The sequence below is a fragment of the Protopterus annectens genome, chromosome 10.part0 (assembly GCF_019279795.1).
Source record: "Protopterus annectens isolate FY-2018-M chromosome 10.part0, PAN1.0, whole genome shotgun sequence".
In the NCBI taxonomy this organism is placed as follows: Eukaryota; Metazoa; Chordata; order Ceratodontiformes; family Protopteridae; genus Protopterus; species Protopterus annectens.
In genome coordinates, this window is record NC_056744.1 from 1,258,084,135 (window position 1) to 1,258,103,861 (window position 19,727).

At 36.1% G+C, this 19,727-nt stretch overlaps 1 protein-coding gene and 1 long non-coding RNA gene across 2 annotated transcripts in view; one reads left to right on the plus strand and one right to left on the minus strand.

Moving 5' to 3' along the window:
• PAPPA2 (pappalysin 2) overlaps positions 1–19,727 on the plus strand; it is a 2,663,723-nt gene that overhangs the window by 2,450,622 nt on the left and 193,374 nt on the right. The window contains exon 19 of the mRNA XM_044085971.1: positions 1,885–1,994. Within this exon, the coding sequence (XP_043941906.1) occupies positions 1,885–1,994 (110 nt within the window). The remainder of the gene's footprint in view (positions 1–1,884; positions 1,995–19,727) is intronic.
• The window catches only part of LOC122813576, a 541,961-nt gene that overhangs the window by 402,083 nt on the left and 120,151 nt on the right, over positions 1–19,727 (minus strand). The window lies entirely within an intron of this gene.

A 19,727-nucleotide genomic window follows, 5' to 3' on the forward strand; every position in this document is an offset into this window, starting at 1 on the left:
GTGTACCTTGTGTAGCCACCTTTTTACAGACTGGCTAATTGGGCCAGGGAGATCCCACTACTCTAGGACTTTCATGTTTTTCAAAAGACAGCCTATGTTTCAGATGAGCACTGATGAAGCAACGGGAGATGCAATGTTTTGTTTCAGACTGGGAACCATGATTGCAGATATGCTGTTTTGTTTCAAGATATAAACCAAGTGCAGCTCTTTTTTGCCACACTATGTGGAATTACTGAATAAACCTGTGTTTTTATATATGAATTGTTTTCAGTGTCTCTTTGAACAGTGTATGTATGGATATACAAATATGCATCTCTCTCTCTCTACACGCACACACACACACACACACACACACACACACACACACACACACACACACACACGCACACACACGTATATGTATAGCTTTAGCTATACTCACTTGAGGAATAACTAGCAAACCAGGTCTGTTTCTGTGCCTCACAACTCTTGGTTACGTAAAAAACACTTTCACTTAATACGTTTTAAAAAATGTAACAAACCTTTTGATATGGTTTACTATCAAAATCTCAATGTTAAAAACAAAACACATTTCTAACATCAAAAGACAGCTCTGAATTCCTGAATATTAAGTAGGTGAAAATGTCGAATCTGATGAATGAAATCAGCAGATATGACATTTTCGAATACCGAATATGACGTTTGTATATTTGCACAGTAAGTGAAAATCTTACACTTGCATTCACATTTTTGCAGGGGGGGGGGCAGGTAAGTCCCCCTGCATCCCCCTGTAGGGGGCTGTGCCCCCCACCCCCTGCAACTTATATATTCCAACTCCAAGATCAAACTACAGTGAGGAAATGGATAAGTTTACCAATTCACATTGTACCACAATTTCTATTCAAAACATTGAGCACATATCAGCGAATGCACAGTGGCATCCGCTGATAAAGATTCTTGCTCAATTAATGTTCAGCAACACAGGAATCGGCCAACTGCTGGTCAACACTCCTGTGTTCACCAACGTTAATTCTGCATTTTGATAGTAAACCTTTTAATACATAGCTTCTAACCACATGCAGTGCCATCCAGATACCAAAAGCAGTGTAGCTACTCATTTTTCTACTGTCATTCAGAAATACTGATAGAGAAATGAATGCCAGTAACACACTACCAATTGATTGCCATCTCCCAGTTGTACCCTCTTAACACCTTATGCCTCTAGTGGCTTCCACCTTCACCCTACTCTAGCTGAGCCACAGCCAGTGGGACTAACATTTGCTAGTTATACACATTTGGTATCTACAAAGAATCTGAGGATTAAGGATAAGAAAATAAAATACCCATGCCATTTACATGTAATAGTGAGCTATGGATATGTTCTTAACTGTTGCTATCCTACAGTGGTTGTTAAAATGCTGACCTACCTGTAGAGGGTGGATCTTCTTGAAACAATAAGGGACGATACTGTAAGAAGGAGAGAGAGAGAAAACAAATGTGCTAATAGGACTTACTGGGGATAGTGGTTCCAGCTGTAGCAAAATCAAATTATTTTCCAGGAATGGAAAACTCTACCTTCCTCCCAATGTGTCACTCTGTTCCAAATTATTATACTATTATGCTGCTGAAACATTAACCAAGTATTATATTTATTTCATCCAGCCAAAAGAAAAATAAATGTAATGAAGTGTAGACTGACTTATTATGTTATAAACATCTTACTGTATTAACCTGGCTTTCATTTTTTAATGATTGCTATAAGAGCATTAAAAATTAGACATGGAAAATGACAAAACAGTTTGTACAATGATATAAGACAAGAAACAACTCTTTGCGCTGTATGTTAGCCTGCACAGTTTCTTTATGCGTCATTTTTCTGATGGTTTACCTATTCTGCTTTTACAGGTGCAGTGTGTGTGCCCTCTTGTCTGATGCCTCCTAGTGACCCAGTGGTTTTACCTGAAAATCTTACAGCAGACACAGTGGAGTACTGGATGAATCCAGCCAAAGCAGAGGTAAGGAATAAAGATGATAGGCATAAAGATGATAAGAAAAACAGGAATGCTTTTGATCATGGGCATCTTTCCAGAATGCAAGTGTAGATTATTTGTTAGGAAGTTAGACATCTGGAAAAACAACAGATCCTTATGTATTAACTAATAAAGGTGTAACAGTAGCTGCACTGCTTAAACTACACATCTTCCTGACCACATGAGCATTTTACTGCACATTGTTTCACTTGTACTTGATTTGTCTTCATTTTTAGAGGAAATTAAAACTGAAACCATTAGAAGGCATACAGCAAGAAGGTCCCCATGCATTGTGGTGGGCATTTCAAGCATACTTGAACATTTCAGACTGATATGAACTATTATATGTTATGCCTATTTTGTTGTACATGCTAGCCACAATTTCTTTTTGCTATGGTGTCCTTACTTACATGGAGAACCTGCAAAAAATTAAGGGTTGCTGCTGTCACTGCCCAAATATAGGCTTAACAAGGAAGTGCTGGACATTTGCATGTTTCCCCTACATTTGCAGTTACACATCTATTCATTGAAAATTGCATTTAAATAGACTAAGAGTAGTACTTTGATTTATGTGGAGCGGAAGAAATTTCTATCAAAACTGTATTATTTGTGATACAAATCTTTCTAACATGTTCTATTTATTTTTCAAAAATTATTGAGATCCCTTGTGCAGGTCTTTATGTTACCATTGGATTTACGAAACTGTAATAATTCTGACAGAATAGAATATTTTGAAGTTCTATATATTAGGCAAAAGTCACCACTCTGTATGATACTAAGGAAAGTGACAAGGCTTTGAGATGGTCTGCATAGCCTTTATGATTAAGCTGTTGATTGTGTGTGTGTGTAACAGAGCATTGTGATCATTCCAGCTGTGACCAGTGTTTCATCACAGTCACACCAAAAAGTACATTCCAGTCAGTCATCAACCTAATGTATTCTGACTACAGTGGCTCGATTACATCCCCAGATATGAACACATAACTTTTAGATATAGGCTGTGCTATCAGAAGTGACTTCCTCACAACAGTGGATACATGCTTCTAGTCAATGTTAAGTTTGGTACTATCTATGTAAATTTGCATTAAGCTTGAATGCTATGTTACTAGTCAATGTTAAGTTTAGTACTATCTATATAAATTTGCATAAAGCTTGAATGCTATGTTACTAGTCAATGTTAAGTTTAGTACTATCTATGTAAATTTGCATTAAGCTTGAATGCTATGTTACTAGTCAATGTTAAGTTTAGTACTATCTATGTAAATTTGCATTAAGCTTGAATGCTATGTTACTAGTCAATGTTAAGTTTAGTACTATCTATGTAAATTTGCATTAAGCTTGAATGCTATGTTACTAGTCAATGTTAAGTTTAGTACTATCTATGTAAATTTGCATTAAGCTTGAGTGCTATGTTACAAGTCAATGTTAAGTTTAGTACTATCTATGTAAATTTGCATTAAGCTTGAATGCTATGTTACTAGTCAATGTTAAGTTTAGTACTATCTATGTAAATTTGCATTAAGCTTGAATGCTATGTTACTAGTCAATGTTAAGTTTAGTACTATCTATGTAAATTTGCATTAAGCTTGAATGCTATGTTACTAGTCAATGTTAAGTTTAGTACTATCTATGTAAATTTGCATTAAGCTTGAATGCTATGTTACTAGTCAATGTTAAGTTTAGTACTATCTATGTAAATTTGCAATAAGCTTGAGTGCTATGTTACAAGTCAATGTTAAGTTTAGTACTATCTATGTAAATTTGCATTAAGCTTGAATGCTATGTTACTAGTCAATGTTAAGTTTAGTACTATCTATGTAAATTTGCATTAAGCTTGAATGCTATGTTACTAGTCAATGTTAAGTTTAGTACTATCTATGTAAATCTGCATTAAGCTTGAATGCTATGTTACTAGTCAATGTTAAGTTTAGTACTATCTATGTAAATCTGCATTAAGCTTGAATGCTATGTTACTAGTCAATGTTAAGTTTAGTACTATCTATGTAAATTTGCATTAAGCTTGAGTGCTATGTTACAAGTCAATGTTAAGTTTAGTACTATCTATGTAAATTTGCATTAAGCTTGAGTGCTATGTTACAAGTCAATGTTAAGTTTAGTACTATCTATGTAAATTTGCATTAAGCTTGAATGCTATGTTACTAGTCAATGTTAAGTTTAGTACTATCTATGTAAATTTGCATTAAGCTTGAATGCTATGTTACTAGTCAATGTTAAGTTTGGTACTATCTATGTAAATTTGAATGCTTCTGTATACACCGTATATTTTGCTTAAAATTTAACTGTGGAACTTTTCTTCCTGGGCCTCCGCTGAAAATGGTCATGCATCCAGTCGGACTTTCCCAGTCAACAAATGTAAAATAAAATAAAATAATAAATGGTGATCAAAAGACAGTTTCATTAACATTAATTTGCTTAAGAAATCTTTTACACTGTAACTAATCTCAGTCATTCTGGTTCTCTGATGCAAACTCCTCAATCCAAACTGCATACCTTTAATGTTTTGTCTATTCTGGGTCCCAAGCTGTAAGAATCCCTCCCTCTTGAATTTAGACACATATCCTTCCTTCCAAATTCCAGGGTCTGCCAAAAATCACACGTAAAGAACATTGCAAAGTTCAGCTGCAAACCATGTGGACACATAACCTAAATGTTTGCTCCACCTTTTCCACTATTGTGTCTACTGTCCGTTAATAAGCACTCAGCTCATATTTCATCGTGTACTTCACCAACCCTGATATTTATCAAGTAATTTTACAAATTGTAATTAATGCTCATTTTATATTATGCTTCATTATATGTGTACCACTTGCGTAATCATTCAACACTGCATATTAACCACCATAGGCTGTGACTGAAATTGGTTAGAACAGCTCAAGTGCTTTACCTCAACAAACAAATTCAAATAAATAAAGTATAAACACTTACTAAATCCACCAGAAACAAAATAATGACCACGTAAAACACAAGGACAGCTACCAATTATTGTTCCAACAAAATAGGAAAATAGACCACAGTTCGTTGAATGTCTCTGAACAGTCTTAGCCTTTTAGCTTATAAACATATATATGCAAGTCACCTGTGATGTTTGACAGAATCTTTTTCCAATAGTCAAAAATAAGCACTGTGATGGTACTCTGTATAACGCATAACGTCTGCTGTTCTATCAATGTCACAGAAATATCACTGTTAACAATTCAAAAAATCTAGAAAACCCTACTTAGGAGGGGTGGAATATACAGTATCTGGAAGGGCGGATGCAACTTTTCCCATAAAGGTTGCACCATTTCACAGATCTTAAATGTGATAAAAATCTACATGACCACCTTCACTCCTCCAGCATGAATAATCCCCTTTAAAATTACAAGGAGAGTAATGTCATCTATGAATCATTTTTTAATGATAAATGATAGAGCTGGTGCTAGTGAACTTCTAGTTGGGAGGAGAAAAGCTTGAGGCCTGTTTTTTTTTTTTTTTTTTTTTAACGGACATTATTGCATTATTTCCCAGGAGCTACGATCCTCGTCTAAGGTTTTCCTTTCATGTTTGTCTAAGGAATTGTATACGGCAGAAATTAGACTTCTAGATAAGGAAAGCTGACTAATAACAGAGAGATTTGGTATACTGAAGATATTTTTAATCATGGAGACCTCTTTCAATCCAATATCTAACAATTGTAGGTATTGCCACAATCTACAATGCAGCACCACATATTCCCATTACATTGTTTAGAAATTAAGCATTTTTCCCTCCAGTACCTGAATAATATCACAGCAAAGTCAGATGTCATTAGCTAACCAATGAAGCCAAAAATGGAAGCCACATCAATTTTACTTTCTTTATACATTCAAATCCTATCTAATGTAGTATGTCCATGAGGCAGTGCATGAGTGAATCTCATCTGCTGTAACAAACTCAACTCATGTTTTCCTCGGTCCCATCATTTCCTGCATTCTTGTTGACCAGTGTCTTTATCCTGTGAACACATATCCAGTATTACCTGTACCACCCAGTACAGATAGTGTTTACTCTTTACTGATAGGGTGCTGATAATGTCTGCTGCCTTAACATATTAGATAAGGTCTGATATTCTCATTTCTCTTCTTTTTAAGTGCCATTAATTTTTCCTCAGACATCATATGGGGGTAAATATTAAACCGGCTCAGCTCCCCAGACACTGCAAACTTTAGTAGACCAAAAGAGCGAAAAAACACATAATAATTCTGTACATATGAACAAATAACTTAGCACTTTCACCCACATACATAGTCAGGCATCATCAGAGTACAAAAGCCCTTCATCTTTGTTGCATTTAAAGCTATTAGTTACAGACACACCCCTCTAGGCAACCAACCCCAACCAAAAAGCAATTTATAAATTAAAAAGTCACAGTAAACATCACTCCTATGCTTGTTGAAAAGCACAGTTACTTATAACTAGAAAAAATATTGTTCAACTTAAAACACAAACATTAAAAAAAATATATATATATATATATATATATATATATATATATATATATAATATATATATGTATATATATATATATATATATATATATATATAAACATATTTATATAAAAGTGATAAATAAAAAATAATAATATAATGCTTAACATTCTTCAAACAAATGTGGATTTGTACTTTAAAATGCTAGAGACTGAGATGTGATCATTAATGCCTGGAGGTCTAGATGCATCCAGCCTCAACTGCCAGATGCACTCCCTCATCTCAGGAGAGACATAAAAGACCTAATAATGCCTTGTATATGCATAGTCTGAGTTGCCCTAATTTTAAGAGATTTCTGTTTTTTGTAATATACAGAATTCCATTTAATGACAAAGGAGGTGATTTAAAAGTTTTACTTGAGATGAGGGAGTGCATATGGCAGTTGAGGCTGGATGCATCTAGACCTCCAGGCATTAATGATCACATCTCAGTCTCTAGCATTTTAAAGTACAAATCCACATTTGTTTGAAGAATGTTAAGCATTATATTATTATTTTTTATTTATCACTTTTATATAAATATGTTTATATATATATATAGAGAGAGAGAGAGAGAGAGATTTTTTAAAATGTTTGTGTTTTAAGTTGAACAAGATTTTTTCTAGTTATAAGTAACTGTGCTTTTCAACAAGCATATGAGTGATGTTTTACTGTGACTTTAATTTATAAATTGCTTTTTGGTTGGGGTTGGTTGCCTAGAGGGGTGTGTCTGTAACTAATAGCTTTAAATGCAACAAAGATGAAGGGCTTTTTTACTCTGATGATGCCTGACTATGTATGTGGGTGAAAGTGCTAAGTTATTTGTTCATATGTACAGAATTATTATGTGTTTTTTTGCTCTTTTGGTCTACTAAAGTTTGCAGTGTCTGGTGAGCTGAGCCGGTTTATTATTTACAAGTTTCTGGTGTTACATTGTGTCGGCTGGTATCATATGGGGGTACCCTGACTATATACATTTAGAAATTAATGACTGTTATTGAGATGTCACCTTATGACTGTCCAAAGAAGGAGTATGATGTGCTGCAAATGAAACCATTTGATAGCGTATTTATTTTCTGTGAATGACAAGTTTATACAATTCCAACGTTCTCCCATATTAATGAGTATCAGGTCCAGCATGTCTGAATCTTTGGTGGATGTGCACACTATCTAGTAAAAGGTATTTGTGTTTATAAAGTCCATGAATCTTTATGCCTGCATGCATGAGGTAGTGTATGCTTCCCAACCTATAGAGAGGTAGTTAAAGTCTCCCATGAAAAGGGTACTTGGTTGGATGATGAATGCCTCTAAGTATATTTAGGAATAAGCTATGGGATTCTGGAGCCATGAAGGATAATCTATAGCTTGCTAAGACATGGTATGGGACTTTTGTCTAAGGAGATGTGCACCTGGATAAACTGCAGGGCATCATCCTCATTAACAAGCCAAGAGTTATACTTATTAATGCAGATCAAGACTCCTACCCCTTTTGTCTATGTATGTGCAGCTGATGGCCTAAAAGTGAAAAAGACACTGAAGCCATGAACCGCTGGAGTACTGTCTGCAGATATGAACCTTGCCTTCCTAAAGGCACAGATGTCTATAGTCTCCAGAAAGAGGAGAGCTTATAGGCTTCTGAGTTTCTTGTTTAGGCTCCTAGCATTGATCAGCATCATCTTTGTTTTTTTTTGGGGGATTTCATTTGCGATGTTGGTAGGTTTGTCAATTTGGCATTGCCTAAAAAAAATTTAAGGATAGAGATAAAGGTTTAGTCAATATTCGGAAGCCTAGTGGTGACATGCATAAACCATCTTTGGCAAAGCAATGTGGTTTGTTGACAAGGCCGTCCCATGCTGACAAATATTGCATGACACTAGAATGACACCAGAAACTAAGTCAATTATTGAAGTCCGCCATCTCTTGTTTGCACTGTAGCATCACTCTTGTTGAAGGTAGAATGTTGCTCAGTGCAAATCAGATACCTCTCTGAAACACATATTCCAAGAGATCAAAAATGTTTCTTCATATAGTCCAGGGAGGTATGTCTCAGATTATTTATGCCCACATGGACTTTGATAGAATCATACTGCTACCTGTGGTGTAGTGACCTGAGTACATACATAACTTGGTGGATCCTGGCTGCAGATAAGCAAGCAACCATTACCTTGTCCTTGTTCAATCTAGTGAGTGGGGAATCTGTGTGTTGTACACTGGAGTCCCTACAACAAGAGTCCTGATTAATGTGTTTGCTTGCTTTATGGACTTTGCTCTTGGGGCTTCACTGTGTGTAGGCACATGGTTGGTGTTTGGTGTTGTTTTGGTCAGTTTTTTTAGAGATTGCTGAGGGTAGTTGTTGCCATTAATAGGTAGAGGAGGTATTTGAGGCTTGGGAAAATTGTTTTTAGTGCCTCAGCATGTGGGAGTAGACACAGTGTGGCAGATGTGTGTGTTCTTGACTACCTGGTTTGTATGAAGGATTTCTGCCATCAATTAATTTGTGCATACACCTCTTTTTCATACTGTATTTTTTCCTTACAGATTAAATGGTTGTCTGAGAACATGAGACAATTGCTACATTATCTCAGAATGCCCACAGCTACTAAGCTAGTTAGGGAGACATTTGGAAATTGCATACCCATGTTGTCAGGACCTCTTTTCAGGTCAGGTGAGCTGCTATAAGGACTGGGTTATACAGAGGTTTTTTTAGGATGGTCTCTGGAGTTAGGAAATAGACTAGTTTTGATAGTGCTCAGATATAATATTAGTGCTGTTCAATGTGCAAATTAGCTTCTCTAGGCTTGTTTCCTTGCAATGGCTTTATTTTATGCTCACTAAGTTACAGGTTTCTTAGTATTTTTACTAATGGTAGTTTTATAGATAAACTTTACTATTTAGATGTTTGTGACTGTGCAGGCACTGCTAGCTGGTAATTTGTGATGAGCAGCTACACAGAAATTCACCAAATTTACACTAGCAGAAAAGAAAGTGAAATCTAACACCTGAACCATCTGGCCAATAAATGACAACACTCCGAGCCCTTCCTGAGTGATTCCCAGCACAGCTTATCCAGGTAAACACCTTCTGCCATGAATACACTTTGAGCCATTTTAGAGCGCTTCCCATCTCAAATAGATCAGGCAAATACCTTCTGCCAGAAGATGGATGATCTTAGTCCTCTTAATGTAAAAATTCAGCAAAAAAAGAAGGCTTAGTTGCTCATTCACTAGCTAGATCACCCCTCTGTAAGGTGATTACAATGCAATCAGTTTTAGAAACAACAGTCAAAGAGAAGAGATGATTTTTTGACAGAAATACTTTAAAAAGCTCTGAAAATGATGAGCTGTGTGAAAATGTGCACAAAGCAGCATACATGCATCTGGACAGTAAATGACTACATTTTGAGCCCCTTTTAGATTGCTTCCTAACTCAGACAGACCAGATAAAGATCTTATCCCCTAAGATGAATGATCCTAGTCCTCTTAATGTAAACACACTTGCATGAGCCCACTGGTGCGGGGGTATACCTATAAGGTATGAAGGCAGCTAGGCACTGAAGAGTTCCAAAGGGCATTGACTTGGCATTAGTAGAGATGATGGTTAGCTCATATTAAATAAACCAAAATCATACATTATTAATGTTTTCTAGAAGGAGATTGTGTGAACAGTAAAAAGATGAAGGAGGTTATAAAGATTAGTGGATCACTGGCTTTAGTAAAAGAAACACTCAAACTGTTGGATTAGATGAATCAGTTGTTGGAATCAAAAATGATGGGAGAAATAATAATAAATTACAATTGAATAAGTAAACTTATTTTTACTGATTTAAAAAAAAACAATGCACTGCCAAAGAACCCTACTTGTCCCACATGTAGTGTGCTTGTCACTCTCGCTTGTGTGACAACCACTGTACAGGAACCTTAACAAGCAATCAGCACCACAACACAGGCACCCTTCCTGTCCCTACACTTTGCTAGGACTATACCTCAGGAAACACAAAACAGTAAATGTACATTATTCTCCTAAGATTTCTGCTGACAAAGTAACTAATTTTGCTGGATTTTCTGTTAAGTGGCATGCACACTAACTGGGGCAGTACTTTTAGGGTCCCCTTCTCCCTTTACTATCCAGTGGTATGCAACTTGTACTGCTGAGCCGGTATAAATGTTTGGCTTATTTAACTAATCATGCACTCTCAGATAAAAGTATACCTGACAGTAAAGTCTGATTCACAGTCTGTCAGCCCCAAATAATCCCTTAGAAAACCTGCAGTGCACTACATCACTAAAGTTTGGTTGAGCATTGTGTTAAAATGTTATCTTAGTAGCAAAACACTTACAATTATATCCAAGTTAGGGTAGATTAGAGACCTGGTTTGACTTTTATGGTCAAGTGTCATAACAGTATTAAATGAATTAAAAGGTTACCTCAAATTTCAACTTTATTAGCCCGCCCACTATTGTTTTCCTGTAAACCCGGAATGTTGGCACTGACATGTGGAATTACTTTTTCTTCATCTTTTTCTTTTGGCTACTCCCATTAGGAGTTGCCACAGAGGCTCAGCTGTTTCCATTACTTCCTATCCTCTGCATCTTTATTCTGTCACACCAACCACTTGTATGTCCTCTATCACCACATCCATAAACCTTATCTTAGGCCTTCTTCTTTTCCTCTTACCTGGCAGCTCCATCCTTAGCATCCTTTGCCCAATATACCCAGCATCTCTCCACAGGCACATGTCCAAACCAATGTGATCTCACCTCTCTGGCTTTGTCTCAAAGCCATCCAACCTGAGCTGACCCTCTAATATACTAATTTCTAATCCTGTCCATCTTCATCACACCATTGATTGTTTTGTGCTGCATTTTTGGTGGCCTGGTTTCTACCCATTCCATGTGCTGTTTCCCTGACAGCATTAGTGATCACCTCCCAACATATCTACTCAGACAATGCGTGCATCCCCCCAAAACACCAACTATCTGCAAATTTGAAACATACATCTACATCTGGTCTCTCGCCTCTTTCTTTTTTACTTACATTTCTACTGGTATTCCTCATACCAATTCATTGTAACAGTTTGTGGTTTATATTGTTATAAACATGTCTACGTGATCTGTTCAACAAAGCCAAACATTACACCCACCTGAAATGTCATGCTTGATTTATACTAAATAAGTTGCTACTGCTTCTTTCTATGAAATGTCAAAATGACCTCTATTCCATGTGATTACAAAACCTTACTTGTATCTTCATATTATAGAATTTCTTGTAATTCTAAATATGATACTGACTCGGTATTTGAAGTATATATTTTTGTTTGTATTCAGAATTAATTGTATATTCTCTGGTGCTTTTCTCCCTGTGCCTCCATTGAAAATGGGCACTGTTTCCCAGTCAGACTTTCCAGGTAAAGAAATGTTAACTAAATAAAATTAAAAATAAATAAAAACTTATCTTAACAGTAGATGTTCAAATCAAAGCTGAGGATGTTCACCATATTGATCAATGCTGAAGTGGCCTTTTCTGTATGGGTTATATTTTGCATAGGATATAACAGCTGGCCAGCATCCATAGCTTCAGGGCACCTTCCACATGTGCAAACCAACAGTTAGCTCAAGCTGAGCTGGTTAAAAAGCCAGGCTTGTGCACCAAGCCCTTAAGAGCTTTCATGCCAACTGAGAAGAAGGGATGCTCAGCCCAAAAGGGAAATGCTAGGAACAGCAAAAATAAAATGGCCACACTGTGGCATAAACTACACACCAAAAACCAAGGGGGGTAGAGAGAGGGAGTAGCAGTAGTGATGATTTGCACATCTACTGTTAAGTTTACTTACACAACTGTACTATGTTCATCAAGCTGATCACTGCTGCAGTAACTTTAGCTACATGGATAAATTACCCCAGGTTACTACATTTGGGAGGTGGAAGGAGAAGAGTCCAGTAGTCCCTGGAGAAATGTCCTAGCAAAGCCTGATCTAGGTCTAAACAAGGAATCAAGTTTATAGTGTTTTGTAAAAGTATTCACAGAGGACCAAGTTGCTGCTTCTAGAATACTTCTAGAAACCAACCCTTTTGAAAAAGCCATAGATGAAGCCAAGGCCCTGGCAGTGTGAACCATGACCCTGCCTGTAATAGTTTTGTTGTGGTGAGAATAACAAAAGATAATAGTCTTAGTCAAAGATTTAGAAATAGTCCATTTTGATGCAGGTTGTCCCTTCTTACCTTCAAAAGAAATGAACAATTGATCAGAAGATCTGAAAAATTAAGTTCTAGCAAAATAGTACCTTAGCTGTTTGTAGACATTCAAGGTATGGAGTAGCCTTTCTCTCTCATTTTTGGGTTTCAGGAAAAAAAAAGGGAAGATGAATAGTTTGACTTAAAGTAAACTCGGATACTACTTTAAGCATAAAAGATTGTTTCTCAGATTAGGAATCAAGGATTAGTTCTCAAAGAAATCTTGTCTCTGTGGAAAACATAAGAGGTTGCAACTAAGATACCTTTCTTGCTGCTTTCCATGTTAAGAACCTCAAGTCAGCCAGGTTAGCCGGTTTAAATGGAGCAAGTTTTAACTTCTCTAACAAAAAATTAAGATCTCAAAGAGGGGCCACCAGCTTTCTTGGAGGTCTCTTATGCAAAGCCAGTTTCAAAATAATTTTGACATGAGAATACATTGAATGAAGTGGACCTGTGGCCAGGCATGCTGAAAAGGCTGATAAATTAACCTTGATGAAAGAGTAAGAAAGGCCACAGGATGGTGAGCAGCATGCTTTCTTGCCTCCATTAGTACTCCATTAATACCTATTACACATCTTCAGTAAACAGCTGCCTAAAGGTAATTAAGACCCTATCATCTAAGAAGTCAACTAAAGTTGATCGGGGTCACAGTAACCTTGATGAATGATCTTTAGACCCATTTGGCTAAAACTATCTGTTACAAAAGAGAATAGTGGAGATTCAAATTTTAAGGGCTGTCAGGGTGTGAAGGGAAAACAAAGTCTCTTAAATAGTCATTCTGACTTACCGGACTCCTTGGTTTTGGGTGTTTCCAGATATCTTCTTGGGACCCTCTTACCATTTCTTCTTAAATGTCTATTTATCTACATTTGTTGAGACTTTGAATGAGGTATTAGAGAATACCTTGGAAACATTGGAAAAGGAGGGCAGAAAAATCTTAGAGTTTACTTGAATCAGCTTAACCCTTCACCACACTTTTTGATCATCTCTGTGGCAGAGGGGCCACCTAAATATATATCCAAAGGAGAATTTAAAGTCTCATTTTTAACATCATTTGTGAGTTACTGAAAATACAGCCATGCAGACCTCCTTGGAACAGTACATTTGTTCATAGCCCTTGAAGAAGTATCAACAGAGTCATATACACAATGTAAACAATAAGTAATGACTTGACCAGTAAAAGATAATAATTATTTAAAGCTAATTTCTCCTAACAATAGGAAACTCCAGACAAAACATTCCTAACAGTTTCACAATTAGTCAGGACAAACCTTTAACATATGAACCTGACAATTCAAATTTATGAAAATCAAAGTTGCAGAAGCATACATTCTTTTCCCATACTTATCAAGTCACCTTCGCATCCTTATCAGATAGAGCAGGATTAACTGAAACTATAACAGCTGAGTCAGGTTTGAGAAGAAATGACTGAGGAACTTTTTACATCCTATATATTAGGTAAATTGCAGGATGTAACACACACACACACACACACACACACACACACACACACACACACACACACACACACACACACACACACGCACAAAATTCATCCAAAGGTGATAGAATGGGAGGGATGGTTGAAGGGTTTGGAAATTCCTTCTGTTGTTGTTGTTGTTGTGCCTTTTGGCTTTTCCCGGTTTGGGGTCGCCACAGCGGAACTCCGGTCTGCTAATGATTGGCAGTTGATTTTTACGTACCAAGTTGCCAGCTCTGATGCACAACCTTCAATGGAGGTACGCCCATTCACGCATGTCTCCATGCAGTAACATCTCATATTATTTTCTGAGGGACTTAGAAACCTAAGTGTTCTCCCATTGAAATTACTGGTACATTCTGGAAATGGTCTTAGGGAAAGAGAACCCCCCACTGGGAGAATCAGAAACTGAGTTCTCCTGTGAGTCTGAATCAGAAATTTGAAGAGAAAATCCTGTTTCCACTCCATCTTCTTGTCCAGATTCAGAATCTTGTATATCTTCAGGAAAAGTGGAATTGTTTCTTTTACAAAAGATACAACTTAATAAGAAGGATCAATAGCCTGAATAAAACCCTGAGCCATAACTAGTAAACTTCTCCTGTCTAAGAAAATTCAAGGAGGAGTATATACATGTTTAGATTTTTGTTTATTTTTAACAAGAAAAATTGGGAAAAAAGTGCTAATAAAGATAACAGCAGCTTCCCTAGATATGGGTACAACATTCTGCCAAAACAGGGAAGCTTTCTGTTACCTTTCCCAGTACTGACAAGAGTGGTTCTCCATTGCCCACTAAGGGGACCCCAACAGCTGCAAGGATATGGCTAACCCTGGTTCATAGTGGCTATAGGATCTGGGCTAAAAGATGAGTGGTCTGAGATACAACTAATGGTAAAAACAAAAAACAGCACATCCACAGGAAATAATAGCATTAGGCTAAGCAGTGAAAGGCCAGTCAAACTATTAAAACCAAAACTTTAATAAGCAAAATAAATAAAAATATAAGCTCTTTCATCTTAAAATAGTAAACAGGACTTCCTCAGATAATAAAATAATTAAAAGTCATGGTTTAAATAACCTGTTTCATTAAAACACATACACAAGGCCACACCCCTTAACAAACAAATCTAACACTTCATTGTAGCAACTATCTACATAGAGCTTTTAATTTCAGATTTTTCACACCATGCCATAACAATATTTGCATAAATAAAGCCACAATTAGTCCTCATAGCAAGCCCTTTTGTTTGGTGAAACGATTTTCCATTGAAAAAGATAAAATTATTAAAAAGGACTATTTCCAAAAGCTCTTCCAAAACATTGATAAGGGTATCAACCCATTTGTGTTCCTAAAATTCTCTAAACCAAGTTAAACCAACGTGGTTGGGGATCACAGTATATAAGTCTCTGGTGGGAAAAATCTTTTGTCTTGGGGGGGCCTCTTTTACATCATTTATACAGTATTACACAAGGTACCTTGGTGATTTATTCTTGGTTTCGACATCTTCTATTGATGAATTTTATGAATTCTTAAATTTTGTTAACAACAACACTATCTTTCAGAAATTTACTTATCAGATGAATGACACAAAAATCCCTTATTTGGACATCTTGCTCGAGAAGGACTTAATTAGTGACTGTTACTTTTCAAAAATGTATAAAAAACCCATGTACTCCAACTCTTTTTTACACTTTTCCAGTGCTCATCCCTTGACACAAAACAGATCAGCGGTCGTCACTTATGACCATGATTTTCTGGAAGAATACGTGAAGTTAGAGTCTATGTTTGTAAGGAGGGGATATCCAACTAACCTGGTTGGTGAACTGAAAAATGAATTGGCACATCATGTTTTACTTTTCTGTACAATCTGCTCCTTTTGAATTCTTTTAATTACAGAGTAAAACATCTGTACATGAGTTTCTTTACATGATTTTTAAACATTTATTACATGAACATACCATTTAAACACAAAAACAGGAGAGAAATTTACATAAAATGGCTAATTATTGAATAGAAAAAATAAATACAATAACAAATGATATATTTATAGCAAGATGGCTGCAGAGAAAAAAAAATGAAGCTGAGGTGTTTCTGAGGTTAATAATTTACAAACAGACACATAATGTAGCTTAAAAAATTAAGATAGAGATATAAATGGAGAAATTATGAAAATGAGCAGGAAGATAAATGAACAGAGGAGGAATTGTAGTCAGTGGTGGGCTGTGAGAGGAGGAAAAGTAAGACTTTAGGAAATGTGTGCAGTATGAGGCAGAAAAATAAGGTGCAAAAAGATTGGGAAAGAAAGTGGCTGCAAGAGTTGGAGAAAAGTAATCTGAGTGAAACTAGCCAGGTGAGCAGGAAAAACAGAGCCATCTTTGGCATAGGTGCTGTTTAAGCAAAAATCTTGAAACTGTTTAAATTTTCTATCTATTTTAACTGTGTGGAGATTTCATTCCAGAATTTTGACACATAATGGGAATCAGCAGTACTGAATATATATATTGATAGAAGATAAGAGATGGTTGATAGAGCAAAGTAATAGGGGAAGCATATAATAGATGAAGAAGAGGGTGGTATTGCTGCTAAGGTAATCCTTCCTTGATCTGTCAGGTTGTGTTTGGCCCTATAGAAGAAGTTGAGTTTTTGGTGAGTTTTCTTGATGGAATGAAGTCTATGGTGATCAAATTTGAGATTGTCATCTATCAAGAAGTAGTTCAGTTTAGCTTATGGTACAATTTTGGTGGTATTACTTGAGGTAATATGAAATGTTTGTTTCTGGTTAAGAAGTTGTTTTGGAATAAATAGATTTTTGAGCAATTTTCTGTAATTGTGTGATGGATGGGGCAGAGCAGATAAAGATGATAATTTAATTTAGATGACTGTTTTTATTTGTGCAGACTCTTTTAAAGTATGGCAGGAATTTCTACTCTTTGTAAACAACTTGTTTCACAATTTAGGATTTTATGTGAACCTAAAAAAACTTTTCTTATTACATCCAAAAAGATAGTGCTCCTAATTTACTACCCTGACTGTTGGCACTTCCACTCTAATAGCATTTACTCCCCAAGAAAAATGGATAACACTTCCAACTATTCATCAACCAGGCTCTATCAACAGCCAGGAAATCAGAATTCTTGGTTTCATGGCCACTACTATTCTTACTGCTACTTTAGCCAGACTTTACATGAGAAAAATTCAATGGTTTCTCAAATCCATGTGGACTTGGTACTTGCAGCCCCTCTCCTTCCTTATGCCAGTCATGTGATTGTCCTGGGGTAGACCCAATGTTGGTTGAATTAGTTGTCCCTAAACCCAGGTCTCCTTTTGACTCCTTCACTTCCTACTCACTCTGTGACCACAATGCAGCAGACACTGTGCTATCTAAAAGGGTAAAGGTCAAAGTTATGTGGGAGCTGCAACACAAACTGAAGCATATAAATGTCAAGAAATGATAGGACTGATCAATCCACTCAAATCCTTGAATCATCTCTAGATTCAAGGCTCAATATTATTAAAACAGACAATACTACAGTTATGTGAAATGTCAAGAAAAAGAGGGGGGACCAGATCCTATTTCCTACATAGGCTAGTAATGAAAGCCTAGGATCTATAACTCAATTAAAAATATCACTACAGGCTACCTACAAACCAAAGTAGAATGTTGTGAAAGACAAGTTAAACCTAATACTATTTGAGGAATTGATCCAAGTGTGAGAAACTCCTCTAGAAAATCTGTTTGTCGCCATTCACAACAGACAACTAACAATGTTCTTCTCATGGGTTCTTTGAACAAAGGTCTGGAGAATATATGCCTTTTCATTCCTTGGATGATAATGTTTCTGTATGCCATTCAGTCAATTCATCTAATAACCATAGTCATTGTAAAGTTGTATAGGCACTCTGCAAAGGTATTTCTGGCTATCTGAATGGAGTAAGTTTAGGTGCAAAGCAGTTAAGATGAAAACTACTTTCAGTGAACCATGACTTTTCCCTTTCCCCAGAGTTGTCTGACAGTGGATTCATTGTATATGAGTTGGAGGTTCCCCTCACATGGGAGGGTTCTATGGGTGAACATTGATTTTAATTCACTGAAAGTTTTTCAACATAACTGCACCAAATGTTTGGTACTTGGAGAAACTGCATTCAGAGTCATCTTGAATGCACAAACACACATGTGAAAGAGTTACAAACTGTTAACACCACTGAATATGTTGCAGAAAGAAAATATGTAATTTCTGGGGGAACAAATCATGCAAAATGCCGGTGGACTCTCTAAAGTGATAACACCCAAAAGTCAGATAAGCATGAAGAAAGAAAGAACACAAACAGTATAAATACTTTGAATAAGAAAGATTTTCAGAATATTCCTGACAGACTTTATTTCAGATGTAGCTAGGATAGGCCAAGAGCTATTATAAGTGTAATGCTTCTTGATGGAAGGCTGGCCACTAACAGCACATGAGCTGATATGGATACCATTTTTAAAAATGTTTTAACTTTCACCAGAAAAGGTTTGTGTCTTATGGGGTATAAGAGTATTTGCATCAGGGCAGTTAGGAAATGCTATATCCAAAGAAATTCATGCAGGTCGTTTTGGTATTTTTTAAAAATACAAGCAATAAAAAAAAAAAAAAAAAAAAAAACAGAAATAGTTACCAAATATGTCTTCCACAAACAAAAAAAAACACAATGAGAAATGCAACTACTCAGAATATTTTGAGCAAACTGCCCTTCATCAATGTAATCAATGTAAATATAACAACCATATAGACCAAGGACTCTCATATATACACTCATTCTGCATCAGTCAGCCAGTCAATTATCAATACCTCAATGCATTATCATGCCTGAATTGCATTACCAGTATTATTCATTTTATCACAAAATAATGACTTTAAATTGCCACTCCTAACAAATCAGTGTAAATCAGTTAAAAATCATTTATCATTCCACTACTAGAAGGTACAAAGGTCAAACCTTTGTTTAATACACTTACTTTATGTTCTGATATCTCAAAACATGACAAATTAAAACGGAAGCTGCCCCTATTGATGTATTTGATTATCGGATCTGGTCCTTGTTTCTGGACTTTTTAATTTAGGGCATTACAGAAAGTGTGTATTTCATCTAGGGGTAGAGATATCATCATGCAAGCAGAGTATATGATAACTGATTGATTGATTGATATAGACTGTGTATATTAGAGTCCTTAGTTTGTTTAATTATTATACTTACTCTGATGAAGGGCAGTTTGCTTGAAAGCTTTGAGGACATAAAAACGTTTGTATTCTGAGTGGTCATGCCTCTCCTTGTGGTTTTGTATTTTTTAAAAATGAAAGAACTCCCTAGAAAAACAAACTGATGGCCAAAACTACTTGACAAGATTGACAATATGTGTAATGCCAAAAAAGAAAAAGAAAAAAAAAATGAGTCTACAGATGAACCACTACATCCTTGGGAATTTCCACATTGATGGTAGAAAATATTACACATTATGTGTACCAG